The sequence below is a fragment of the Camelus bactrianus genome, chromosome 6 (assembly GCF_048773025.1).
Source record: "Camelus bactrianus isolate YW-2024 breed Bactrian camel chromosome 6, ASM4877302v1, whole genome shotgun sequence".
Classification (NCBI taxonomy): domain Eukaryota; kingdom Metazoa; phylum Chordata; class Mammalia; order Artiodactyla; family Camelidae; genus Camelus; species Camelus bactrianus.
In genome coordinates, this window is record NC_133544.1 from 64110481 (window position 1) to 64135724 (window position 25244).

The window sequence follows — 25244 nt, forward strand, 5'->3', positions numbered from 1 at the left end:
CAGCTCACTCCTCTGAGCCTCAGTTTCTTCATCTGTAAAACAGGGACAATAACACCTACTTCACAGTCAGCCTATGGCATACAGTCAGCAGTAAACTGTAATTCCTTCCCATTCCTTTCCTTCTTCTCTAAACCACATGCCTCGTACCATAGCCAGTAGAGAGCAGTTGTGTAGGATTATATATGTGATTAAAAATATACATATATATATATATATAAAATTCACTCTTCCTTCAAGAAATGTCCAACACAAATTCACAAAAAATTAAAAACAAAAACAGCACAAAAATTAAAAACAAAAACAAAACATCCATTCAGGAAAAGAGCTAAATCCATAAGACACTATAATGTTAATTGAATAACAGTCCGACATGTTAGTTCTCACATTAATGTGGAAGAAATAGTGGTGTGTTGGGTTCTTTGCTCATAAAATATGGGAAAGGAAAAGCACTGGAAAATATTGGGGGAGGGCATCTTCTAGGTCTAGAATTGCCCAGTGTATTCTGAGTGACCAATTTTTTCACTTTCCCGTGGACAGGATCGGTGAGTGATGATGACTTCTGGTAACACTTTGACAGAGTGGATATCACAAGGCATGGAATAAATAACCAGCTTGCCTTCAGTATCAGGCGGAGGAGAAAGAAGCATTTATAAGGGAGCTAAAGATGCTAGGACCTTGAACACAAATAAAACATAAAAGTGTTACATTTTAGAATCATCTCGTGATAACAGCGACCCCATGTGGTAAATAGAGTTGAACAGAAGAAATGCTTCACAAAAGTCAACAGTCTCAGACACAGGCAATTTATGAAATGTCTGTCATACTTCTTTGTTAAATGCAGTAGCCAGTAGTTTGGCTTGGTCACATGGACCACGGAGGATCTAGACAAACTAGTCATAAGCATGTCTCTGGACACGTTATTTGGGCAATTTTGTGCAAATCACTTATCCTCGAAAGGCACAGTTTCTTCATCTGTATATGAGAGACTATGGAGATTAATTAAATGAACATAATAAAGTTTCTTCTACTCTATAGAGTTCTATATAAATACAAACTAGGCTTAATATAGGAAATAACAAGACCAAAATGATCTTATTTTCTCAAGCCAACAAGTAGAACTTGATGTTTCTATGCTGCTGTCTATTAACTCACTTAGGAGAATATTACTGGACATAAAGCAACTAGAGGAAGAAACACTAGAAGCTTTTCTATGTTGCAGCCTTTGGAATGAAAGTAATCATTAATGGTTGTGTTGTGTTATGCATTGAATTTTGCCCCTCCCTACTTCCCTGCCCCAAAAAAGATCTGTTGGAGTCCTAAACCCTAGTACCTCAGAATACGATCTTTATTAGAGTTCCGTATTTACAGAAGTAATCAAGTTAAAATGAAGTTTTTAAACAATAAGTTCTACAAATTTAAAAAAATGAATTTGGGAGGAGGGTATATAGCTTAAGTGGTAGAGTGTATGCTTAGCATACACAAGGTTCTGGGTTCAATCCCCAGTACGCCCTCTAAAACATAATAATAAATAATAAAAGACTGCATTACGATGAAAAATAAAATTATTTTTAATGAAGTTATTTGGTGGGCGCTAATCCAACATGACTAGTGTCCTTATAAGAAAAGGGAAATTTGGACACGAAGACAGATGCAAATAAAACAAAACAACGTGAAGAGACACAGAGAAAAGACGGCCATCTACAAGCCAAGGAGAGAGGAGCCTGGAACAAACCCTTCCCTCACAGGCCTCAGAAGGAAACAACCCTGCTGACACCATCATCTTGGGCTTTGAGCTTCTAGAACTGTGAAACAAGAAATTTCTGTTGTTTAAGCCACCTGGTTTGTTGCAGTGGCCCTATCAAACAAATATATGGTGCTAATGACTATGTTATATGTCATATACGCTCCTCTGGAAAGCCTTTTTAGTGTTCACTCCTGGGTCAACACAGGAGCATATACGTGCATTAATGTTATTTGTTATATATATTGTAATAAAAAACTAAAACCCTTATTAAAGCAAATTTTAGAAATTTCCTGAGATTAAGAAAGGAAACCATGCCCTATAGCAAAAGTCACCAACCAAAGAAATATTTTGAATTTTTAAAAAGTAGGTTTTTCTCTGGTTATTAAAGTAATGAATTCTAAATTTCAGAATTTGGAAAATATGGAAAAGTCTAAAACCTAAAACTTATATGTAATGCCATATCCCAGAAATATTATTGATAATATTTGGATATATTTCTTTTCAGTCCTTTGTCTATGCATAAATATTTTTTGCAAAATTGGATTGCATGTGTACATACACACAAATACATACACACACACAAATACACACACACACACACACACACACACACACACACACATTTGGGTGCCCTGGAGGGTTTTAACTTAATGTTATTTCATAAATATTTTGCCTGTCAATAAATATACATAGAATTTCAATTCTAACTGAAAAATTCCTCAAAATATTCCATGATGGAGATGTATTATAATTTACTCACCAATTTTCCTAGTATTAAATATTTGGATTTTAGAAAGAATGCTATGACAAAGACCTTTGTATGTAAATCTCTGTCTAAACTTCCAACTATTTTTTTTAGAGTAGCTTTTACAAAAGGAATTTCCTTGATTAAAGAGTAAGAATATTTTAAGATTCTTGGTAAGTATTAACTTACTCAATTAAACAATATTTGTGGAGTCCCTACTCAGGTCAGGCACTGAACTAGACACTGGACATTCAATGATGAGAAAGATCCAGTGGTCTAGTGAGAAGAAAGAGAATTTTAAAAGTAGCAATAGCCCTTATGATAACTACCTTGATAGGGAACGTACAGTACTATAGGAACATACAGGTACTGAAACTGCTTAAATTGTGGAATTCCAGGAACCCTTCTCAGGCAGAGTGACACCTAAACTAAAATTTAAGAGAACAGAAGGGAAGAACCTGGTAACGACTGGGTCAAGTAGGAAGAGGCAGAAGGAAGAGCATCTAGACACACCTGGAAGCGAGAGAGTGAATGGCACTTGGGTAGACAGTGGTTCCACTGTTTGCTATAGAAAACAAGCAAACAAACAAACAAACAGGGAATAAGATTGACCTGTTTTGTTTTGTATCTTTTGTTTAGAGAAGGAGAGAAGATGAAGCACTAAGCTTTGCACCACTTAATTTTAGGAGCTTCTGGATTCTTGCAGAGAACCCAGTGAAATTCATTATACAATCAGAAAAAGAACAGAGTGGGGGCAGAAGATGGCTCCATGGAGGGTGGTTCTTCTTGGGCAGAGGTGCCCAGGCAAGGGCAAGTTCTCACATGATGGAGAAGGTAGCTGTCCACATTTAGTGTTCTCAGGAAAACCAGGACAATTTTCTGCTCCCCTCCCCCAAATGTTTCTCTACCCCTCCCCTTCTCTAAAATGCTTAAAATTGTATTTCAGGGACAAAAATAGTGATTCCACAAGTAATTTTTTGAAAAGTTGTTGCCTGAATGCAATTTAACCACAATATAAATAGATAATATTAGCACCTTTCCTAAAAGCAGGTTTTTGAGTATAGAAGACTCACATACAGTCAACCAGAGCTTTTCCCAGAATGCTCTAAATTGGACAGACAAAGAGAAAGACTGACAGACAGAGAGGTCAACATTAAGTCCAGGCCCTCTCAAGGGTATACATAAGATGTGAACTTAGGAGCCTACATGTTTAAACTACATATTTAAATTTTCCCTTGATTCAAATTCTCCCATTACATACTCTCTCTCTCCTTCCTTCACAGCTAATTTACCTCTACTTTTTTCATCTCAGACAGCATTCTGTGCAATTCTCAATCTTAGCACTTACCGAACTGTTCGTTTACTATTCGTTCCTAAAACAAACACTTTTTAAAACAGGGACCATTTTGGGAGTTAGGGCTATACCACTGCTGAAATTACAGTCTCACGAGCCAGTAGGCTCATGGAGAAGTGGAGTGGTTAGACCACACACCTGAGAGGCAGACTGCCTGGGTTTCGATTTACTGTTTATTAGTTTTGTGCCTTGAGAAAGATACTTGTTCTCAGTGCCTTACTTCCTTCATTCTGTAAAGTAAAGCTTATGTTAATAGTTGTGAGAATTAATTGGGTTCGTAAGTGTTTGGGATCACACCTGGAACCTCGAGATCAAGGATGGCTTCTTTCACCTTTTCATGATCAGTGCTCAGCACAGCACCTGGCACAGAAGGATTCAATAAATACTTGCCAAATGAACAAATTCTGTGGCTTTAAATGGTAATTTAGTTATGATGAGTGACATATCCTAGACCGGCACTCCCCCTTGTGGAGGGACATCAAGGCTTCAGGAAAACGTTTTTTCTGTACTCAGAGGTTTGTATTCAGCGATGCCTGCAGCCCCCACCACTGTGTCTGTCACAGCACGGAAGTACAATGCGGAGTCGCTCCCTTGGACAGACGCTTTCTTCAGGTGGAAAGGGGTTTGGCTCTTATTAAATTCAGCTTCAAAACCGTAGTTGCCTTTAACCAGGTTGTCCCCTGCGATGTATTTCAGAAGGAACTGGAGACCTTGGCTGGGATATTGGACATACCAAAAGCGATAAGGGGTCCCAGAAAGGGAATAGGCGCATTTCACAGTCAGTGGCTCCCCTTCGGCGCCAGTGATCGGCTCTTTCAGCTGAGTCGCTGACTGGGCTCTCAGTCCGCCGGTAAACTAACCCACACTGCATCAGCGAAGCTGCTGAAAAGAACATAAGTGGACAATACAAGTGGGAAAAGGGACGGGAATATCACTTACTCAGTGTAAAGAGAATCGCAAGCGTCGAGATGCAAGCAGAGGCCATGGCTCAAGCTGAGCTCGCCAGGGGCTCCTTTCCAACCCACCTTTGCTGGAGATACGGCCTCCGCCCAGAGACTAGGTTCTCAAAGAGTTACCAGCACCCCTCTGTCAGCACAGCGTTTTGCAAATGGCCCTGGTGTTCCTTGCACCTGTACCTTCTCTCTGTTGAGCAAGCTCTTGCTGGGGCTCCTCAAAGCTCCATGGGAAGCAAAACTGCACCTCTTACAACCAGGGACAAAACTCACACTGCAGCGCCCCCTAGAGCCCACACACAGAACCAGGTGACTTTACTGTCAAGCAGCAGATGCTTCCAGGTGTTAATCACTGACATTCGGGTTTACAGCTGCCCTATCAATCAGGCAAAACGTGGATATATGCCAAATGTATGTATGGGAATATCTATCCAGCATTCTGATCAATGTATAAAGACAAATAAGTCCAATTAAAACAACAGTCCAGTATAAGCTTTAGTGCTGTAACTATATTTTCCAGGTAATTGCCCACTCTCTGCTTCTTCCGTCCTCTACAGATGCAGCACACACAGCATGCAAGACTATGCCTAGATAGTGCTGTGACTCAGATATCATTTACCTTCAGCCACTTAATGATGAATTCTGGGAGCCACAAATGAACCAAGCTTTTAGGAGGTTTATATTTTTAATCTTGCTCTAGACATACTGGTAATTCCCTTGACAGTGCTGTTGAAGAGATCCAAACATCTCATGGATAGATGGCCTAGGCTGCCTTCTAGAATTTTACCTCCAGATATTCGTGTTTTACTTCTTTTTAGTTTGGTGTCCCTCTGTTTTATGGGGAAGCTCTGAGGTTGAGTTATTTTTGTTTTTTGTGTTTTATTTTGTTTTAATGGCACAGGAGCAAAGAGAAAAATCATGTGACTGGCATATTATAGGTGCTCAATAAATATTTGTCAAATGATTAAAATTTTAAATAAGTACACTGAGCTAGCAGAAATCCATATAATGAGAATTGACTGTACATGCTGGACACCAAGCAATGGAGTAAAGGCTCTGTTTACCTTCATTCATTATAAATGAATTTTCTTCACAGAGGTCCTCTCTTCCAAGGGTTCACTCCAAAACTAACTGCCTTGGCATCCTGGTAATTCCAGGAGAAAACCTTGAAAGTCAATTTATTCTCACAAATTACTATTGAGTTCCTACTATGTGCAAGACATAATTTGCATTTAAGAGATAAACAGGGAAACAAGACTTAGCCCTTGCCCTCAAGAAACTTTCCATTCATTTTGGTAGATGGAATACTAATTCAGAAGATAAACCGATAGCAAACTAAAGTATTTTTCTTTCTCTTACTGGCTTACTTCACTTAGAAAGAGAAAGAAAAATACCACATGATATCACGCATATGTGGGATCTAAAAGAAAGAAAGAAAGAAAAAGAGACACTAATGAACTCATCTACAAAACAGAAACAGACTCGCAGACATAGTAAACAATCTTATGGTTACTGGGGGAAAGGGAGTGGGACGGAATAAATTTGGGAGTTGGAGATTTGTAAATGTTCACCACTATATATAAAAATAGGTTAAAAAATTTCTTCTGTATAACACAGGGAATTATATTCAGTATCTTGTAATAACCTTGAATGAAAAAGAATATGAAAATGAGTATATGTATGTATATGCATGACTGGGACATTGTGCTGTACACCAGAAATGGACACATTGTAACTAACTATACTTCAATTTAAAAAAAAAAAAAAGAGAGAGGAAAAACTAAAGTAAAATGTGCTAGAATTGTAGCAATGAAAAAATCCCTAGGGATGTTCCATCCAAATGAGAAAAGAAAGGACCTCACAAAGCTTTGGGAATTTAGCTAATTAAAAAGAAGTATTCTAGTTCAAGCTGTAATAGGGACAGGGATGTGCTTCACAAGATGTTCCTCTTGAGTGCAAGGAAAAAAACGAGACTTAGTGTTTGCGCTTATCTTAACTTTTTCTAATTTCTACTTTTGTTTGTCATGTTCATTATCATAATCTATATGCATATAGATGTACCTGTGTTGGAAGAGTAACGTATTTCACTGATATGAATACCTTGGGACCATTGTACTACAGGGAGCTTTTCTCAGCAGAGGGAACTACTATTCAGATTTGTTGGTTTTGAGCCTACAACAGTGCTGCTACACTGTTACCTTAATGGCTTGTCCCTACTGGTCACTTTATTTTCTGCAACCCAGACAGTTAATAGAGCTTCAGAGACACGGTTTTCAGTTGGGCTCTTTTCCCTTAGCTCTTTTTGAGCTATAAAGCTACTTAATCCTAGGGTTCAAAATAGTATAAAATATTTTGCCTCTTTATGTCCCACTTGCTGTCGATGGAGCAAAATATCGAGTTCTTTTGAGACTCCCTCTATCCCCTGACGTACAGGATGTTCTTTAACATAAAAAGTGGTGTCCATTCCGGTCTGGAGATTTGTGAAGCAAGGAGATGTGTTGGAGCAGTATTTCTTGGCAAGAATTGGAAGGACTATGGTATACTAACCGTCCTAGTCCCAGTGCTGCTGAAACAGAGCACCAAAAACCAGGCAGCTTAAAACAGCAGAAATTTATTGTCTTACAGTTCTGGAAGCTAGACATCCTAAATCAAGGTGTTAGCCAGGCCATACTCGCTCTGACAGCTCTAGGAGAGAGTCCTTTTTTACCCCCTTTGAGCTTCTGGTGTTTGCTGGTCATCTGTGCTGTTCCTTGGCATTTAGATGCACCACTCCCGCCAGTTGGCCATCCTCTCCCTGTGTCTCTTCACATTGTCTTCCTTCTTCGCTTGTCTGTCTCTGTGTCAAAATTTTCCCTTTTTCTAAGGACACCAGTCCTAATGACTTTATGCTAGCTTTATTACTTCTAGATCTTATTTCCAAATAAGGTCACATTCTGAGGTACTGAGAGCTATGACTTCAACATACCTTTTTCGGGAGGACACAATTCAACCCATAACACTAACCCCTGGAAGAAAATGGAAGTAATTCTGCATTCCAATCCCCACCCATTCTCTGTGGTTCCCTGATCCTCAGAAACTGAAGAAGAGTAGCCAGGTGGGCTCCATGGCCCCACTCAACCCTCCCACAAAAAAGAAATAAAGCAGTGAAGTTAGAGAAGGTAGGTCCCATAGGAGCAAGGAAAGATACCCTACTGTGAGAGTGAGTTGGGGTCTTAAATCTCTCGTGGAGCCAATGGTAGATACAGATAGCCCTCTGAGGAAGTCCTTAGACATTTGAAGAACTAGGTGAGCTATGGCCCCCAAGAAAACTTCACCGTCAATGCAGATTCAACTAGCAGTGAACAGAGCAGATGGATCCAGGGAGACCTCAGACAGCCCCATGCCACCTGCCTTGGCCAGTTAGGTAAGCCCTCTAGCCCTGTTTTCATGTTTAGTCTCAGGAGCCCTACAACAGTTTTTTCACCCAGGAATTTTTTTTTTATTTTGTTTTGCATTTTGGGGAAGTAAACCTCCAAAACGATGGCAAGCTCTATACACATACAAACTCCCAAGATCTGAGAGTACACGGAATTTTACTCCCTGTTGAATGCTTCACTCTTTGTCACCATGGAACTGAGAGCTTCGTGATACCTTTAAGGCTGAGCCATCACTGCCGCTCTCTTCTCTGTAATTCCTCTCATGCTGCATTTTCCTCTTCTTTTATTTCGTTCCTTTTCCACTTTCACCCTTGGATAATAATGTCTTTAGTGTTCTATATTTGAGCTGGAAAAAAACCTGGTTGGAAGACTAGTAGTTGACTGTTTAAACAAGAGAATCAAAGCACCAATGTAAAAGGTCGGGTTTTCAATACACCACACACACACACACACACACACACACACACACACACACACACATTCCTCAGTGAATTGAAAATAACTTCCTATATGAACAAAAAGAATTTCTGTCTCTTTTCTTGCATGACAAAGCAATGAGAGGGGCACCATTTATGGAGCAACAACTGTGCATACACATGGCACCGTGCAGGACTCATAAAGAAGACACACACATACATCTCCTTTTCAAATATTTCATTTGGTTAAAAGATAAATCTAACACACTTTTAAACAAGCAATAATCCAAAATAGAATATGCCTAAAAAATTAGCATGTAACTGGTACAAACATACACCAATTTATATTTGCATACCATGGAGATATTTGGATATTACTGAAATTGGTTGAAGCCTCAAGATCTGGAGTCCAGAGTCTGGCATTCCCAGATCAAACTTGGCTGAGCAACAGAATCATCAAAGAGATATTTATGGAAAATACAGATTTCCAGGCCCTCCTCCTGCAAACCCTGATTCAGTTCACCTGGAATGCAGCAAAAAAGAATCTATTTTTTGAACAAGATTGCAGAGACTTCTGATAAAAAAGTTTTGGAAACACTGATCTACAGTAGGACTTTGGTCCCTAAAGTGGGAGGGACACATCTGGGGGAAAAGACAAAAATAACTTAACAAGAATATGGGAAGAATATATTACAACTTCTATTTTTTTAGTTTAAAAAATCAGAAGGAGATTGAACTTTTCTAATATTTCATATACCGACTGACACTGGCATCCTCACTGGGTCTGTATGTTAGATTATAAAACGTAAAATATCCTGAGGGAAGGACTGAGATTCCAAACTCAGGGCTGTTGATAGTAGCCACTCTCATTCATTCCCTTTCAGCTTATTGTATTATCCAGTGTTAACTAAAGTACCCTTTATATATTGAGACATGTCTTGAAAATATTCCTGCGAAGAGCCTGAAGCTAGCATATAATATTTAAAATGCAAAGGCAGAAAGCAAAAAGAAAATGGCACAGTAAACGTGACTCTTCATCCTATCACAGTTCATCATCAGCCATTTTACAAGGGAAAGCAAATAATCTAACCAGATTTTGAAAGAAATGACTCAAAAGTATTCCAATTATCAAGAAGACTATTTAAATTGTAACAACTTTGGAGAGTGATGATGGTAACTAGACTTACTGTAATAATCATTTCATAATGTATAAAAAATACCAAATCCTTCACTATGTTGTACACCTGAAACTATATTATAGTATGGCAATTATAACTCAATTAAAATTAAATCAAAAATTTTTAAAAAAGACTATTTAAAACATGGATTTATAGAACCATTATTGAATCCCTCCCTAAAAGTATATTTTCCTATGTACATTTACTAATATATAGTTTCTGAACTCAAATTATTTTTCTAATAGCAGTGCCAAATGGAAGGGCTTGGGGAATGCTGAATTGGGGGTGGTGGGGGCAATAATTATTGCTCATCTCTTTTCCACCCCCTGCAAAGGCTGTGATCTCTCAGTTTCTGTTCAGTGCTTTAAGGGTTCCCTGCCCCTGTGTTTGCCAGACCACAGTAGTAAACAGCAGCATCTGCCAACCGCACCTGGGGGATGAGCAGTGATGAGGAGAGCCGCTCGTAAGTCATGTTGTAGCGTCCCTGATGGGAAGGCTTGGAGCCCTGAATAAGAAGCCTTGGTGCACATCCTGGGAAGTGAAGGTACCAGAAGAAGTTGTAAGCATTGGATATAGAGTGATTACAGTAGATTTCTGCCATGGCTCCCTCCGAAGATACCACGGTGGAAGGCTGAAATACTTGGTCCTTGCTCTCTGCAACTGCAGGAAACAAAGAAAGAAGGTTGAGACTTCTATGCTGCTATTTGGCTTGTTGATTGCCCCTTAGGTACAGTAAGTATTAATGAATCTGGTCCAAATTTTAAAACAATGGCATCCATTTTTCCAACACCAGAGAGTAAAAGCACCTACTCACCCTTCCAGAGAGAGCTGAGGAGGAGCCCCAGCCGCACTACTTCCAGAGTGCTCTGCAAAGCCATGGCCAAAAGGCAGCTGGTCCCAAGCCTCAGTCATAAGTGTGATGCTCCCCAGGAAGCTGCCTTAAGGCTGCCTGTTTTCATTTTTCATTTTCTTCTGTGTCGGTGACATCATCAGCCAGAGTCTGTGAACTGTAGAAGGGTGACTACAGTCCCAAGGCTACTTAACAATGACTTAAACTATGTTTTGTTCTGACAAGGTAGTATTAAAAAGGAATATATCCTTTCCGAGGTCACCACAGCTGTGCAGATTTAATCATTCCAGAAGCTTGCTTCCTTCACCAAGAGTGTCAGAAGGAGTCTCATAATTGATGGGAGACTGCTTCGTCATTCAAACTAAAGTGACAAATTCACACAAAAAGTGTGCTAAACTTATCACGTGTGATATAATGACATTCTAACATGTTAAAAATAATGATCATGAAATCTTAGTAACTGTAACAGATGAACAATGGGTTTTTTTTAAGGCACAAAAAATACTATGTAAACATATTCATCAAAATTTGACTCCTTGCATCCAAGGCGATCTCTGGCATAAGTAGGGAAAGAAAATCTCACTAATAACTTTCTGAAACCCAAAGAAACTGGATCAAGAAAGACCCAAAATTGTATTTGGAGGTGATCTCTTTTGGATGGTACCTATCCTCATTTTATAAGCTGATACCGTCTGCTCTGCTGTTAATAGGGGCTTAATAGTCCTACCTCTGCTTTTATACAGATTTTCTTGGGATTTTATTTGAAAAAGAAGAGTAAGCAAGGTTTGTGGCAATTCAGTTTATTCAGCAGAGTTTTTATGTGTGCTACCACCGTCTAGTGGGCTACACGGGAACTGATGGAAAATCAAATCCCCAAGCAGACTCTGAGACAGTCTTTATAGCTTCTCACATCCTGAAGAGATTTCTTGCCCTTTGCTTTTGTTCAAATTCCTCATCCTTACTCAGTTTCCATAGGAACAAGAAGGCTATCCAAAGGGAACAATTGCCTTCTTGGAAAGTCTTCTGGTTACCAAAAGGTGTTCTTCATTCAGATAAGTGATTATTTAAAACATACTTCCATAGAGTGAAATATTTCTTTTTCTTATCCTAAGGTGGTTGCTTTATTCATTTCCTTGTTTTTTCTTTTCTTTTTTTCCTTCTTTTTTTTTTTTTTTTTTTTTTTTTTTATAGTCTCCCAGGCTAGGAGAAATTAGTTTCTACTCTAGGCTTTTTTCTTTTTTTTTACTAGGAGATTCTTTAATAATGATAAGATGATTGATAAGGTCCAACAGAGACTTTTAAAATACACATATATAACCACAAAAAGCTTCCAAATAAAATACAAAATTCCAATATGGCTGTAAAATTAGAATGGAGTCATCAAAGACAAGGTGGCACAGATTCATCTAAATGAAAAAATAATATAGCTTCTGTGATTAAGTTGAGCTCTGAAATTTCTGACAACTGAAACATAAGAGGAAATGCAAAGAGAATACAATTATACGAATAAGCTAAGTGTTCAAGCAGCTTCCTCCTGAAGCCAAGAGGTCTATAGCTACAGATAAAACTGTTTTCAGATTACTTCTGTTTCAAGGTTTCTAACTACTGCAAAATAGTTTACCATGGGCTTCCTCTACATCTACCTATTCAATCCCTAGTGATGGACTCATAAGCTGCCTCTAACTCCCATCAACACAGCAACAAATATATTTTTATATTTTTCCTTATTAACCATATATAGGGATATGTATCAATCAAAGACTGTCCCGTGATAGTACATACACATACTCAATATCACTAATTAATCGTTCAAAGTTGTAATAACCACATACACTTCTACCAATAGTACAGGAACAGTCCAGTCTTTCCAAACCCTCAACAACTTTTGGCATTATCAAAAATATAAAGCTGTCTAAAGTTTACCAGTATGCTGAGTATGGAGTTTCATTTTAATTTGTATTACTCTATTCGCAAAATCAAATCATTCATGTTTTCCTTTCTAGTGTTACCTATTCAAATGATTTGCCCATTTTTAAATTAGGTCTCCAGTGTTTTTCTCGGTAAATTTTGGGAGTTCCTCATACACTGATCCCTTGAATTGCTCAAAATCACAAATATCTTCTTCTAGTGCACCCCTAGTCGGTTAACTTTGTCTATGGCATCCTTTTCTAAACTAGAAATTCTTCATTTTTACAAAGTCAAAGTTAACACTTTTTTTTTCACTATATGATTTGAGTTTTAGCGATCTTGACCTACAAATCATTTCTCACCCAAGGCCATAAATGTAATTTCCTGCATTGTATTTTGCTATCTTTATAGGTTTTTCTTGTACATGTAGGTTTTAACTCATCTAAATTCTACTTGTATATATGGCATAAAAGGAAATGCAACTTTATTTTTCTACATAGAGCAAAACAGTTTTCCCAACACTATCTACAAAATAATCCACCTTTCCCCCACAGCTTTGTGGTACCATCTTTATTATATATAATGTTACCTATGAATTTGGTCTCTTCTTGAGTTTTTGCTCATTGATCAAGTTGTTTCTGTAGCACTGCTGTACTATTTTTATTGTCTTAACTTTATCAAGCAATATGCTTTATCAAGATCCTCCTTTAATCAGTCAGATATTCAGTCAGATATTTAATCAGTCAGATATTCAGATGCAATTCAATAAAATCTACTCTGGCTAGTTTATGCAGATAAAATATATTAAGAGATATAAGGTAGCTCACAGACTCTTCAGAAGAGGTAGGTAGTGAGGATTCAATGCTAAATAGTCAGAAAGAGTGCTCAAACCCACCACAAGGAATGCTCTAATCAAGCAATCAAATGTCATCACTGTTCAGCCCCAACACCACAAATTTACTTCACCAACCACAAGGACACTCAGTACTGAATATTCAAAGCTCTTCCATTGCTACCCTGCTAAAAGCAGTCCTCACTGTACACATTAAAGGATACATCTGCACACCTACTGCTGGGGGACTATAATGAGCAGTAATAATATTAGTAGCCACCCCTGTCTTCCTTACACCATATCGACTGAAATAAAATGCTCATCCTAAAAGTTGAGAGTTACGTTTTATTTGGCAGACATTTCTGAGGACTTAAGCCCAGGATGACAACCTCTCAGATCGCTCTGAGGGACTGCTCTGAAGTGGCAAAGTAGAAGCCAGGATATATGAGTTTTTGCAACAAAAACCAGGTAGTCAGAACATCAAAAGATTATTGTTAATTAGAGAAAGCCAGATATCTCAAGTTAAGGGATTTACTGCTTTTCTATATGTGGGAAAGTGCAAAGGTCTGGGTTCATTGAAATCATTCCTTTGCTATGCACCTAGCTATCTAGGGCCAGAATCCTGTTCTTTCACATCCTGAGCTCCCTCACTCACTGTTAGGGGGTGGGGGTAGCAGCTGGTGACTTGGTGGCCACAGCATTCTCTGTTTACTGGTATGGCTTGCAGTGTTTTTCGTTCACAACCATAAAGAGAATACCCCTAAAATGTTTCCGTTATAGAGACTTCCTTTGTAACTTAGTACATGCTCAACTTCTGAGAATGTTCCATGTGTGCTGGAAAAGAACACATACTTTTTGTACACTTCAGGGGGTTCCCTTTGAGTATATTTCAATCGGCTTCTACCTCTGAACTACTGTCTCTGCAGGGAGCTTAAAATCAGCACAAAGTGATGACTTGAGAGCAGTTGCTTTGCCTGCCCCCTTCACTCTTCTCTCCACCGTAGCTCCCTTACTTAGCAAAATTTTCTCTTCCCTCTCCAAGTGACAAAAAAAGCTTCGTAGTTATGAATGGAGAAAAAATAATATGGAAGGGAAAGGAAAGGAGAAGGAAGAGGATTCTGTTGACTTCATGGGCAGCAGCCAGCCAAAATGCCTCTGTATACACTGAACAGACACTGTGAAATGACCTGTATGCATCTCGTCTAAGACTTAAATATAATGCTTACAACAAGACAAGATTCTAACACATTTGAGTTCTTCCTAAGATAGCTTGTGTCTTTCTTAGGCCATAAAGAGAAAGCACCCAAAATGTCTCCATTATAGTGTTTAAGGCAGTGATTAGAGAATAGTACAGAATGTGCTCATTATCATAAGGAGGGGTACATGGAGATGGGGTGGGAGATAATTAAAGGAAAAAAGAGAAGAAATAATGATTGTGTGCCCTCCCACCCCCTGCCGATGGCAAAAAGCAATATATATGCAGCGTGGTCTTATCTGTGAATTCTTCAGATTCTTCAAATAGATTTTTATAAAGCCTATTAAAAATTAAGTACTTACTGTAGTTGGGTTTTGGTGGGAAACGATGAAAAGGTTGTGCTCTGTGACCCAGTTTGACAGAGTCACAACAGAACAGCATAAGTGAGGTTGGTGGGAATGTCAGAGTAAAGATTTCCAAAGGTCAATCCTTCATAAAAGCAGTGACAACACTGGTCAAAAAATAATAATTATAATTGCAGATTTGCCGATACTAACTACTGTATATAAAATAGATAAACAAGTTTCTATTGTATAGCACAAGAAATGTTATTCAGTAGCTTGTTGTAACTGATAATGAAGAGAACATGAAAAGGAGAATTCACTTTTAGATACTAAACAACGTTCTCCTGTGTGTGGCTAGGCTTTGTGATTCTCTGCCTCCGGGATACGTTGTGTGTGCATAGCTTGGCTCATCGGCTACATTGATTGCTTTGCATAAGTTAATCACCTCATAACCACATTTTTAATAAAGCCCACTGGGAAACCCAACTCCTTTGTTAACTACCATTCTTACCACAGAGAAGCATTTAGAGACCAGAGACTAATCAGCGAGACAAAGAGTTACAGTGAGTCGCTAGGGGCATCCTCTAGTCTTACCTAGGATGCTGGCATGGGCCAGAGGAACCCAGGGGATTAATTACAAAGAAGATTTTTCCTCTGGGTTATCTTAACAGGTAGTCCTTATTGGCCTGTAATTTGTCAAAAGTAACCACACTCTAGGCTTCTCTTTTCTCTGAACTTTTTGTATTCAGATTACAAACTCCTAACCTCTTGAGGGCCATGTGACCCAGCAGAGCAGAAACAAATTACCACCCTACCACATGATTCCTTTGTGCACAGCTTCATTCATCATTAAGAGAAAGCACCGTGTGCAGGGAGGATTCTTAACCTAGATTATAGTTAAGTACTTTAGCAGGGCCCCATGTGGGAAGATAGTCCATACAATTCACGTATTCTTTTCATTTCCAGCTGAATTAGTCTGTTGTCTTAGGCCCAATTAAGGTGTTATCTTAGGCTCAATATAATACATTCCTATCATCTAAGAAATTTGGAGCTTGAAAAAGTCTCAGAGTCTACCTGCTGTAGCACATTCGTTTTGCAGGACAAAAAGCAGACACTCCAGAAGGATACATGACTTGCTAAGGTCACACAGAAAGTTTGTGATGAAACAGATCTAAAGCTAGAAAGCTAGTCCTCTAGTGAAGAATTTTTCCAACAAAATCGTAAGAAGGTATGCCACATGAAGACAAGGGTGGGGAAAAAATAAGAGTTTGCTTTAATTGAATTGTGGTTAGGAAAATACGATGCCCTATTGTTTTTCCCTTTGAAATTTTGAAATCTCTCTCAGAGTTTCCCTTTTCCCTCCATTCTGATTGCCATTGTTCTTATAAACTCATACTCCTAGTGCTACCAGTCTTCTTCCTTTGGCTTCCATATCCCAGGCATTCCTATTTCTGATCTATCCTGGATATCACTGCCAATTTATCTTCCTCAAAGAAAATCTTGTCCCACCCTATTCAATAAAATACACTGTATAATCTTAATGTCACTGCTGGGCTTAATTACCCACGCTGTATCATGTGAAGGGAGATCTAATTATATTTTTCTCCAAATCTCTATTTAATGAGTCCAAAATAATTTGTTTAAATTTGTCTGATTCATTGGCTTATGCTCTCCTTTTAACCACATGGTCATTTTTCTTAGATATAACAGATTTATTTCTGGGCTTTTTGCTGTTGATGTTTCATGAATCTTTCAGTTAATTATATATGTATTTTCACCTTTGTAGATAATCATGTCTATATAAATTGGAAAAACAAACTGTGATATATCCTCACAATAGAATATTATGCTCGTATCTGAACCATTGATATGAGAAATGACATAAATGAGTCTCAAAACAATTATGTTGAGTGAGAAAAGCCAGACCAAAAAATAAAAAATAAAAAACAGTACATACTGTCCAGTTACATAAAATTCTAGGGATTCTGGGAAGGGCAACTGACTGATAGTGACAGAAAGCACTATCAGAGATGGGGAGATGGGGATGGGAAGGGGCAGAATGAAGAATTACAAACAGTCACAAGAAAATTTGGAGGAGTGATGGTTATGATCATTAATTTGTGGTGAAGAAGAGGAGTGCATAGTTAGGTATTCAAAATAAATAATTTATTGATGAAATAAAGAATAGTATAGTAGCACAATCAGGCAACAGGACCAAGATTTTTTTAAATTTAAGTATAGGGAAGGTTTAAGCATGTTTATAGGCTGAGGGGGTTGATTCAGTGGGAATAAAATTGAATATATCAATGAATGAGGTGGTAAATGGTGGAGTACAGTCCCAAGGGAGAATGGAAGATACTTACCACAGAAATTCAGAACCTCCTATACATAAAGAATTTGGGAAATGGCCCCAGGTATACAAGGTGCAGGTATATGTCTGAGTCTCCTTGGCAACTTCAAAGTCTACATGCATTTGCCCAGGTGCCTTTAACACCAATTCCACCACTAGGATGTTTTCCAAAAGTATCTCCACTTTTCAAGAACTTCCCTTTAAAGCACCATCTTACTATAGCCCTTGAGCATAGACTGCATTTAGGTCATAAATTCAGTTTAAAACCCTGTCAGATTTCTCTCAGTTCTAAGCCCTGCTTTGCTACATCACTCCACTTTGCTCTGCACCCAGAAGCAAAGGCATACGTTGGTCTCTGAGCTTTTCTCATAGTGTAAGTTACAGCACAGACTTATGTGCTACTCTGATTCTATTCTGCCCCACCTAGGAGAGATGAGCTATCGGAGGGGACATTCTCATTTTGATGAGAAAAATTCTGGCCACGATAGGTCCATAAATTGAATGCCCCTGCTCCCCACCTTCGGTTGGATTTCTGGTATCAAAGAATGATATCATGAATGATGGGCCTGAGGCTGCAGGAGATGGAGACTTTTCCCCTTTCCTGAAATAGCATCAGGGAGGGGTGTAGAACTTGAAAGATATCAGGTCTGCATACCACTGAAGGAAGAGAAAAGTAAGATTTTAAGGAATAATGGAAAGATTAGCATGTGACTTTCATACAAAAGAATACTCATGAGTTGAAAGATAGCTAAACTGAATGTGCACATTTTAGCATATTTAACTCTGCACTCAGCATCTCATCATCATAAAAACACACATGCTAGAGCTAGAAAATACCTACTACATCTAATATAACTTCCTGGCTTTTTGAACAAAGATTCTGAGAGCAAAAGGGTGAAGGCAATCTATCAAAATCACACTTCTAGTGGAGGCAGGCTAGAACTCAGATTTCTTGACCATAATCAGAGTCCACAGCCCAGGCACAGTCAGGAGATCTGTGCACACCACAACCTTGTTTGTTATCTCTAGCCTAGTTTTCAAGGACCCTTGCTAAATTCAGTAAGACAGTGAGATGAAGAAATTACTATGACTTCCTCACCACAATCTCCCATGTATCCATTAATATTTCACACAGTAAACTCTCATAAACACATCATTTATTGAACATCTACTAAAGAACAAGGTTTATATTTAATTATATTTAATTTATTTAATTATTTAAATAACTAAATTAGCTAAACTTTATTCCATTTATTTTAGTTATACATACACACTACACATATAGTTGTATTAATGCATTTGTCTTCATATCAGTCCTATAAAATGGATTTACTACTTTCAATTTTCAGTAAGAAGAATGAAGATTGGAAACATTGAAGCAAATTTCCCAAGATCACTCAATTAGTAAAAGGCAGACTCAAAAATCCAACTTTTTGTGATATCAGTTTCCATAGTCTTCCCTCTTCCACACTGCCATTTTCTCCCTTGTAAGCATCGCTGTAATTCTTACCTAAAAATACAGTATTTATATTTGCATGAATATTTGTATCCACAAATCCTGTAAATGTTTTTCAGTATCCAGATGGTGAAACTAACAAAAGGAAAATTTTTCATTGCTAATGATTTTGTTTTCAAACCAGTTTGAAGACCTATCTTAGGATGGGAGCCTGGGGTTGGGGATGGGGGAATGGACTAGAATCATACTTTAATTTGCTTATTTCCATGGTTGCTACAGATAAGCCCTTCATAAATGTTTTCAAGACTGTAGAAGTTGATTAAAATATATATTAGATTATATATGCAATAGTGGATATAATTTTCAGAGTGATGTCTTTTCTAAGGGGCATTTGTGGTCTCTATTAAGGGAATTAGTTTAGATACCTCCTAAAGTGGGGTCAAAAACATTTAGCACAATTGTTATTGTTTGTTAACACTCCCACTTTATGTGCATTCCTATGTGCAGTTAAGTCTCTCTAAATAGAGTGATTGCCACATTAACAAGAAAGTGAACGTGTAACAACTGAAGTCATTTAGCATCAGCACCCCACAGAGAGCAGCCCCAACACATTGTTTCTTCCCAGTTCTGGTTCTCATCTGTCTCGTTCTGGAGTGAGGTGGACTCCTTCATCGTGGGAAACCAGCCAGACACAGTGATTCTAGAGACACGGGTCTTTTCTATTTACACTAGACAACAAGAGAAAATTGTCCCTCCCCAAAGCTCATTGGCTCACTCTGTCAGCGAGTGAGAAAAATTCCAAATTAAATGAGTTCCTTCAGAGTTAGGACAAAGGTTTCTCTAAGCAGTGAATCTGTGGTTTTAAAATTGGTCATGGTTTTGTGTCACAGAGGCCATTCACACCACTGTGGGGGAAAAAAAGGACGAAAACAGAGATAAGCATGTTTGTATTTGTTTCTGAAGTCCATTTTTTTTTTTAAGTTTAGATCAGAATATAATCTCTAGAAGCAGTCTCAACTTAAAATCATAGGATAATGTTAAAAGTTGAAAGACTCTAATCTATTCTTTTCTCTTCCTCATTCTTCTCCTACAACATTTTAGAGGAAAGCAAAGGCCAGATTTAATCTGGTGGATTTTTATAGTAATATTGGCTGGTATAGTGGTGGTGGTGGTGGTGGTGGTGGTGGTGACTGCGAAAGAGAATGAGAATAAATGATAAGGAGCTAGAAAAACTACACCTGTGAATGGGAGGGATAGCCTATATATAATTAGCCTGAAACTAGAGAAGCTTCTAAAGAATAAATTCTCACTTCTATCACAATAAATAAGAGAAACAATTTAGCCTCTTAACTGTAGATAAGGCAATAACATCCTATGTCCCATAAAATAATATGAAGTTCCACTTTTTTCACAACAACTGGCATAATGTTTATATCTTCTCATTATTCTACACAATCAGGCAAATTCCAATTACATATTAAGCTTTCAATAATAATATTAATTAAGATTTGAAATTGTATGAACTAAATTGGAAGAAAAGCAATACAAAATATAACTTCTTTCATTGTCCATATCATAACATTCAATATAAAAAGTTTTTAATATCAGCATCAGTGTTGATGTGATGACTGGAGCTCTAGCAGCTATCTTGGGCAACATGGACAAGGTCCACAGCCTAGAAACGGTGTATCAGAGACCTGGAAGGAGTCTGGGGAGGTCTCTGATTTCCTAATCATCATACCATACCTGCAATGCCTACTCTCTAGACTTATTTTATGTGAGAGAAATATAAAATTCTATCTCATTCAAAAAAATCATATCCCTGTTACTGAGGCCTTCATTTGTTTATGTGCCATCTGAGATTTCTGCTTTTCTACTTCATTTACCTGTCTATCTCACCTACATGCAAGAGCTAGGAATAGAAAAAGAGATAAAATGAAAATCTACACTTTACAAATGTAGGTAATGTTCATGTGGTTCAAAACCTCAAAAGTATAAAAGGATAAAGATTCTCCCTCCCACTCTGGCCTCCCAGACAAGTAATTTCCATCCTCCATGTAAATACATAAAGGTCTTAAATAGGTGTTCTGATCACCAATTCTAGTGTGTGTTTGAGAGATGGAAGGAAAAGAACTGTCCAAATCGGAGCCAACACAGGAGACAGTGTCAGATTCCACAAGTTAAGGATTCAGTCCTACAAGATTGCCTCACTTCTACTGCCCACCTCCTCCACTTTGGAAATCAGTCACATGCCCAGGTCGTTGTACTTCTGACTGACTGGCTGTAAGTCAGAGTTCTCACTACCCCTGCCTTCCTTGGGTTTCATTAATTTACTAGAGCAGCTCACAGGACTCAGGAAACATTTAGTTTACTAGGTATCACTTTATAATAAAAGGCTATAACTCAGAAACAGCCAGATGGAAGAGATGCACAGGTTAAAGTATGTGTGAAGGGGTGAGGAGCTTCCATGTCCTCTCCAGGCACACCATTCTCTCCACATCTATACCTGTTCACCAATCCAGAAGCTCTCTGAACCCTGTCCTTTGGGTTTTTATGATGGCTTTATTACATAGGCATGATTGATAAAGGTATTGGCTGTTGGCAATTTGGGGGGGTGGTCGTAATTAGGTTTAATTATTTTATTAATTTTTAATGGAGGTAATTGAATCCAGGACTTCATGCATGCTAAGCACACATTCTGCCACTGAGTTAAACCCTCCTCCACCATTGGTGACTGATTCAATCTCCAGCTTCTCTCCCCTCCCAGGAGGTCAGGGGAGGTGAGACCAAAAGTTTCAACCCTTGAATCAAGTGATTGGTTCTCTTGACAATCAGTCCCCTTCTTAAGGGCCATACAAAAGTCACTTCATTAACATGAGAAAAACCACCTTTCTCATTCTCACCACTTAGGCAATTTAAAGGATTTTAGGAGCTTTATACCAGAAATGGGAATGAAGACCAAATATTTATTTCTATAATAAATCACAGTATCACAATTGACTTTAATATTGTTATAAACTTTTATTAGAAATTAAACATGAGGTTTTAAACCTGTACTATTTTACATCCCTTCCAGCAACGTATAGAAGTTCCAATTTCTCCACACCCTTGCCAATACAACTCGTTGTCTGTCTTTTTTATCACTGCCATCTTAGTGGGTATTAACTGTTGTCTTATGGTTTTGATATCCATTTACCTGATGACCAAACATGATGGGCATCATTTCATGTGTTTATTGGCCATTTGTATATTTTCTCTATAGAAATGTCTATTCAGATCATTTGTCTATTTTTAATTGGGTTATTTGTCTTTTTATTGTTGAGCTGTAAGAGCTGTTTGTACACTCTAGATATAAACCCCTTATCAGATATACGATTTGCAAATATTTTCTCCCATTCTGTAGGTTGCCTCTTCATTTTATTGATAGTATCCTTTGAAATACAAACCTTTTTAACTTTGAAGAAGTCCAATGTATCTATTTTATTTCTTGTGCTTTTGGTGCCATTTCTAAGAATCTGTTGCCAACTCCAAGATTATGAAGATTTACTCCTATGTTTTCTTCTAACAGTTTTATAATTTTAGCTTTTCCATTTAGGTCTACAATTTATTTTGAGTTAAGTAATTACATAGAAGGTAAAAATGTAAATTGGCTATTGAAAATGTAGAATTGCCTATTTGAGGTTGTGGCCAAAAATTTAAGGTGAGGCCATCTGTACAACTGTGTGTTTTCCTTCATCTGGTGAAGAGACTGAAGAACTGAGTAGTAGTATTGTATGTATGGATCATTTATGTGGATGACGGCAAATGCCAAAGTCTTAGAGGAGGGAGGTAGAGTGGCCAAGAGGACAGCTGAAGATACAACAAGAAAGGATTGCAGATGGAATAGTCTGATAGGATTTTCTTCAAAGAATAGAGGTTTTTTTATGAAGGAGGAAAGAAAAATTATCTGAAGAATAGATTATATATATATATAATATATATATCTGAATCACTCTGCTGTACACCTGAAACTAACACAACATTGTAAATCAACTATACATCAAGTTAAAAATTTTTTTAAGAAAAATTATCTGAATCAGCAACTGTTAAATAAATAATTTGTTAAAGGACATCTATCAAAACTTGAGTCCTAACACAGGAGAAAGAGCTTGCACTACTCAGGAGGTCTGCAGAAGACAGGCACATAGATCAGGGATGTGAAGGTAACGTGCAGAAAAGAGGTTGAGGATTCTACTTGCAAAGTGCTAGCCAGAGGGCATAGTGAAGAGCCAGAGAAAGATAAGAGTTTGACTAGGGAAAGTACCAAGCTTTAAGGAGATAAGAGGTAAATAGCAGTTTCAAAACTTCGAAGACTGAGATGAACAGGCAGACAGGACTTGATAAAATTAGACCGGCTGGTCTCTTTTGAGAGAGAACGGGGCAGGTAATGAGATCTAATTGTAGCTTCCTCTTGGAATCTGATTTCTGTGCAATTTGTTGTGAGGGGCAGAATAATGGTCCCATTATGAACATGCAAGCTCTATTGGTTCCCTTCCCTTCTGCTGTGAGGGGTGTGAAGGCTGGGACCGAAGGTCATGTCACACCATTAATTCCCATTGTGATTACTGGGCGATATAATGTCAAAGGTTTTTTCAAGACCTTTTGTTAAGTTCCTCATCTTGCTCCACTGTATTGTAAACTCCTCATAGGAAAGAATCGTTACTCATATGGACCTTTTTATCCCATACTCATAGAGTACGTGCAATATCTCATAAGTATGATATTGCACATACTCTAGGTTATTGCCTGCTGATTGATTGCTTTTAGTAGAGAGTCAGTGACGTTTCAGGAGTGAGAACCATGTCACTTTGACCTTTGGAATGGAGACAACAGAACGGAGAGAAGGAAAGAGTCAAAGAATACCAAAGAATGAATAAGGTCAAAGAATGACAAAAATGTATCTCTTCCCTACACCTATAAAAAATTTCTATATGATTTAACAAGCAACTTTTTAATTGAGATATAAGTAACATATAACACTATATTAGTTTCAGGTGTACAATGTAATGCTTTGATATTGGTATACAACACACAGTGATCACCACAATGTCTAGTTAACATCCGTCACCATACAGAATTACAAAATTTTTTCTTGTGATGAGAACTTTTAAGATCTACTCTCTTAGCAACTTTCTAATATACACTACAGTATTATTAATGATAGTCAGCATGCTGTACATTATAGCCCAATGACTTATTTATTTCATAACTGGAAGTTTGTACCTTTTGACCCTCTTCACCCATTTTGCCCACTCTCCATCCCCCACAGCTGGCAACCACCAATCTATCCTTTGTGTCTTTGAGCTCTTTTTTTGTTCGGTGGTTTGTTTGGGTATTTTTAGATTTGACATATAAGTGAACAAGCAAATTTTTTAAGTGTGCGTCTTTCATGGATAATAAGATCAAAAACTATTGCTCCCAAAAAGGAATAGCACCCAAGTGAAGTAACAGATTAAGTATTGGATTCAGCAGCAGAATACCTGAGTTCAAGCCCTGGTTTAGGTGTTTACCTAACATGCAAACTCTGGGAAAATCACTTAACATCAAGTCCAATTTTTCTATAACACTCCCTGCCTCACAGTGGTGTTGTGAAGATCAAATGAGATGGTAAGTGTGAAGAATTTTTCAAATGCTAAAGTGCTATGCAAGTTTTAACAATTGTTTTCATTTATTCTGTGGAGGAAATAGGAGCACACAATTTTGGAGCATGAGGGACTTCCAGAGAAGAAAAGTCTGAGTGGGACACCTCAGTGGCAGTCTGTGTATGGTAGAGGGAAGAGTCAGGCCAGGGGAAATGGCTACAAGAGGAAGGGGAAAGTATAGAAACCATAATAAAAGGAGATCAAAGATTAATTTCTCAACCTTGCATTTTACTAATGACAGTAGTGATAGTAATTATCCTCTAATCCGTTGAATATAAGTTTATCTATATTGCCCTTGGTGTATTATGCTGTGATAAAGTATCTCAATTCCAAATGTTCAGAGAATTATTATGGACAACATATCTCTCTTCCTAATGTTTACCCTGATTGCCAAAGTGACAGTACAATAGAAGTCCCACATTACCCAAGCAGCAATATCTGTAAGTTCTGGAAACTCCAGATTTTTCAGTACAGTCAAGTCTGGTCTCTGATCAATGATAATGAATCCAAAAAGAAAACTGGGGGAAAGGACCCCACGCCAAAAGTCCTTGGAAGAATTTTTGTTCACTTCTGACACTTTCCCTCTGTTACCATCTTCTCTTCCATACACTGCTGCATGGAGAGTCAGCTAAAAGGCTTACTTCCAGCTCCATACCCTTTACTTTGGATATCCTAACCATCCCACAAAACTATTCAGTCTTGAAATTCAAATTATAACCTTCATCTCTGTCCTCTGGATTCTTCTTTTACCAACCTAAGCCACCAAACTCATATATCTAAGCAGAGAAAGCAAAATGAGAATTAGAGCAAGGGATTCTAAAT

General features: G+C 38.0%; 1 gene segment (V, D, J or C); it reads right to left on the reverse strand.

The window, feature by feature from the left end:
- Positions 1-10170: 10170 nt before the first annotated feature.
- On the reverse strand, positions 10171-10684 carry LOC105064704 (T cell receptor alpha variable 2-like). The segment is given in 2 exon segments: positions 10171-10466; positions 10621-10684. Coding segments are annotated over 2 exon segments (360 nt in total).
- Between the last annotated feature and the right edge of the window lie 14560 nt (positions 10685-25244).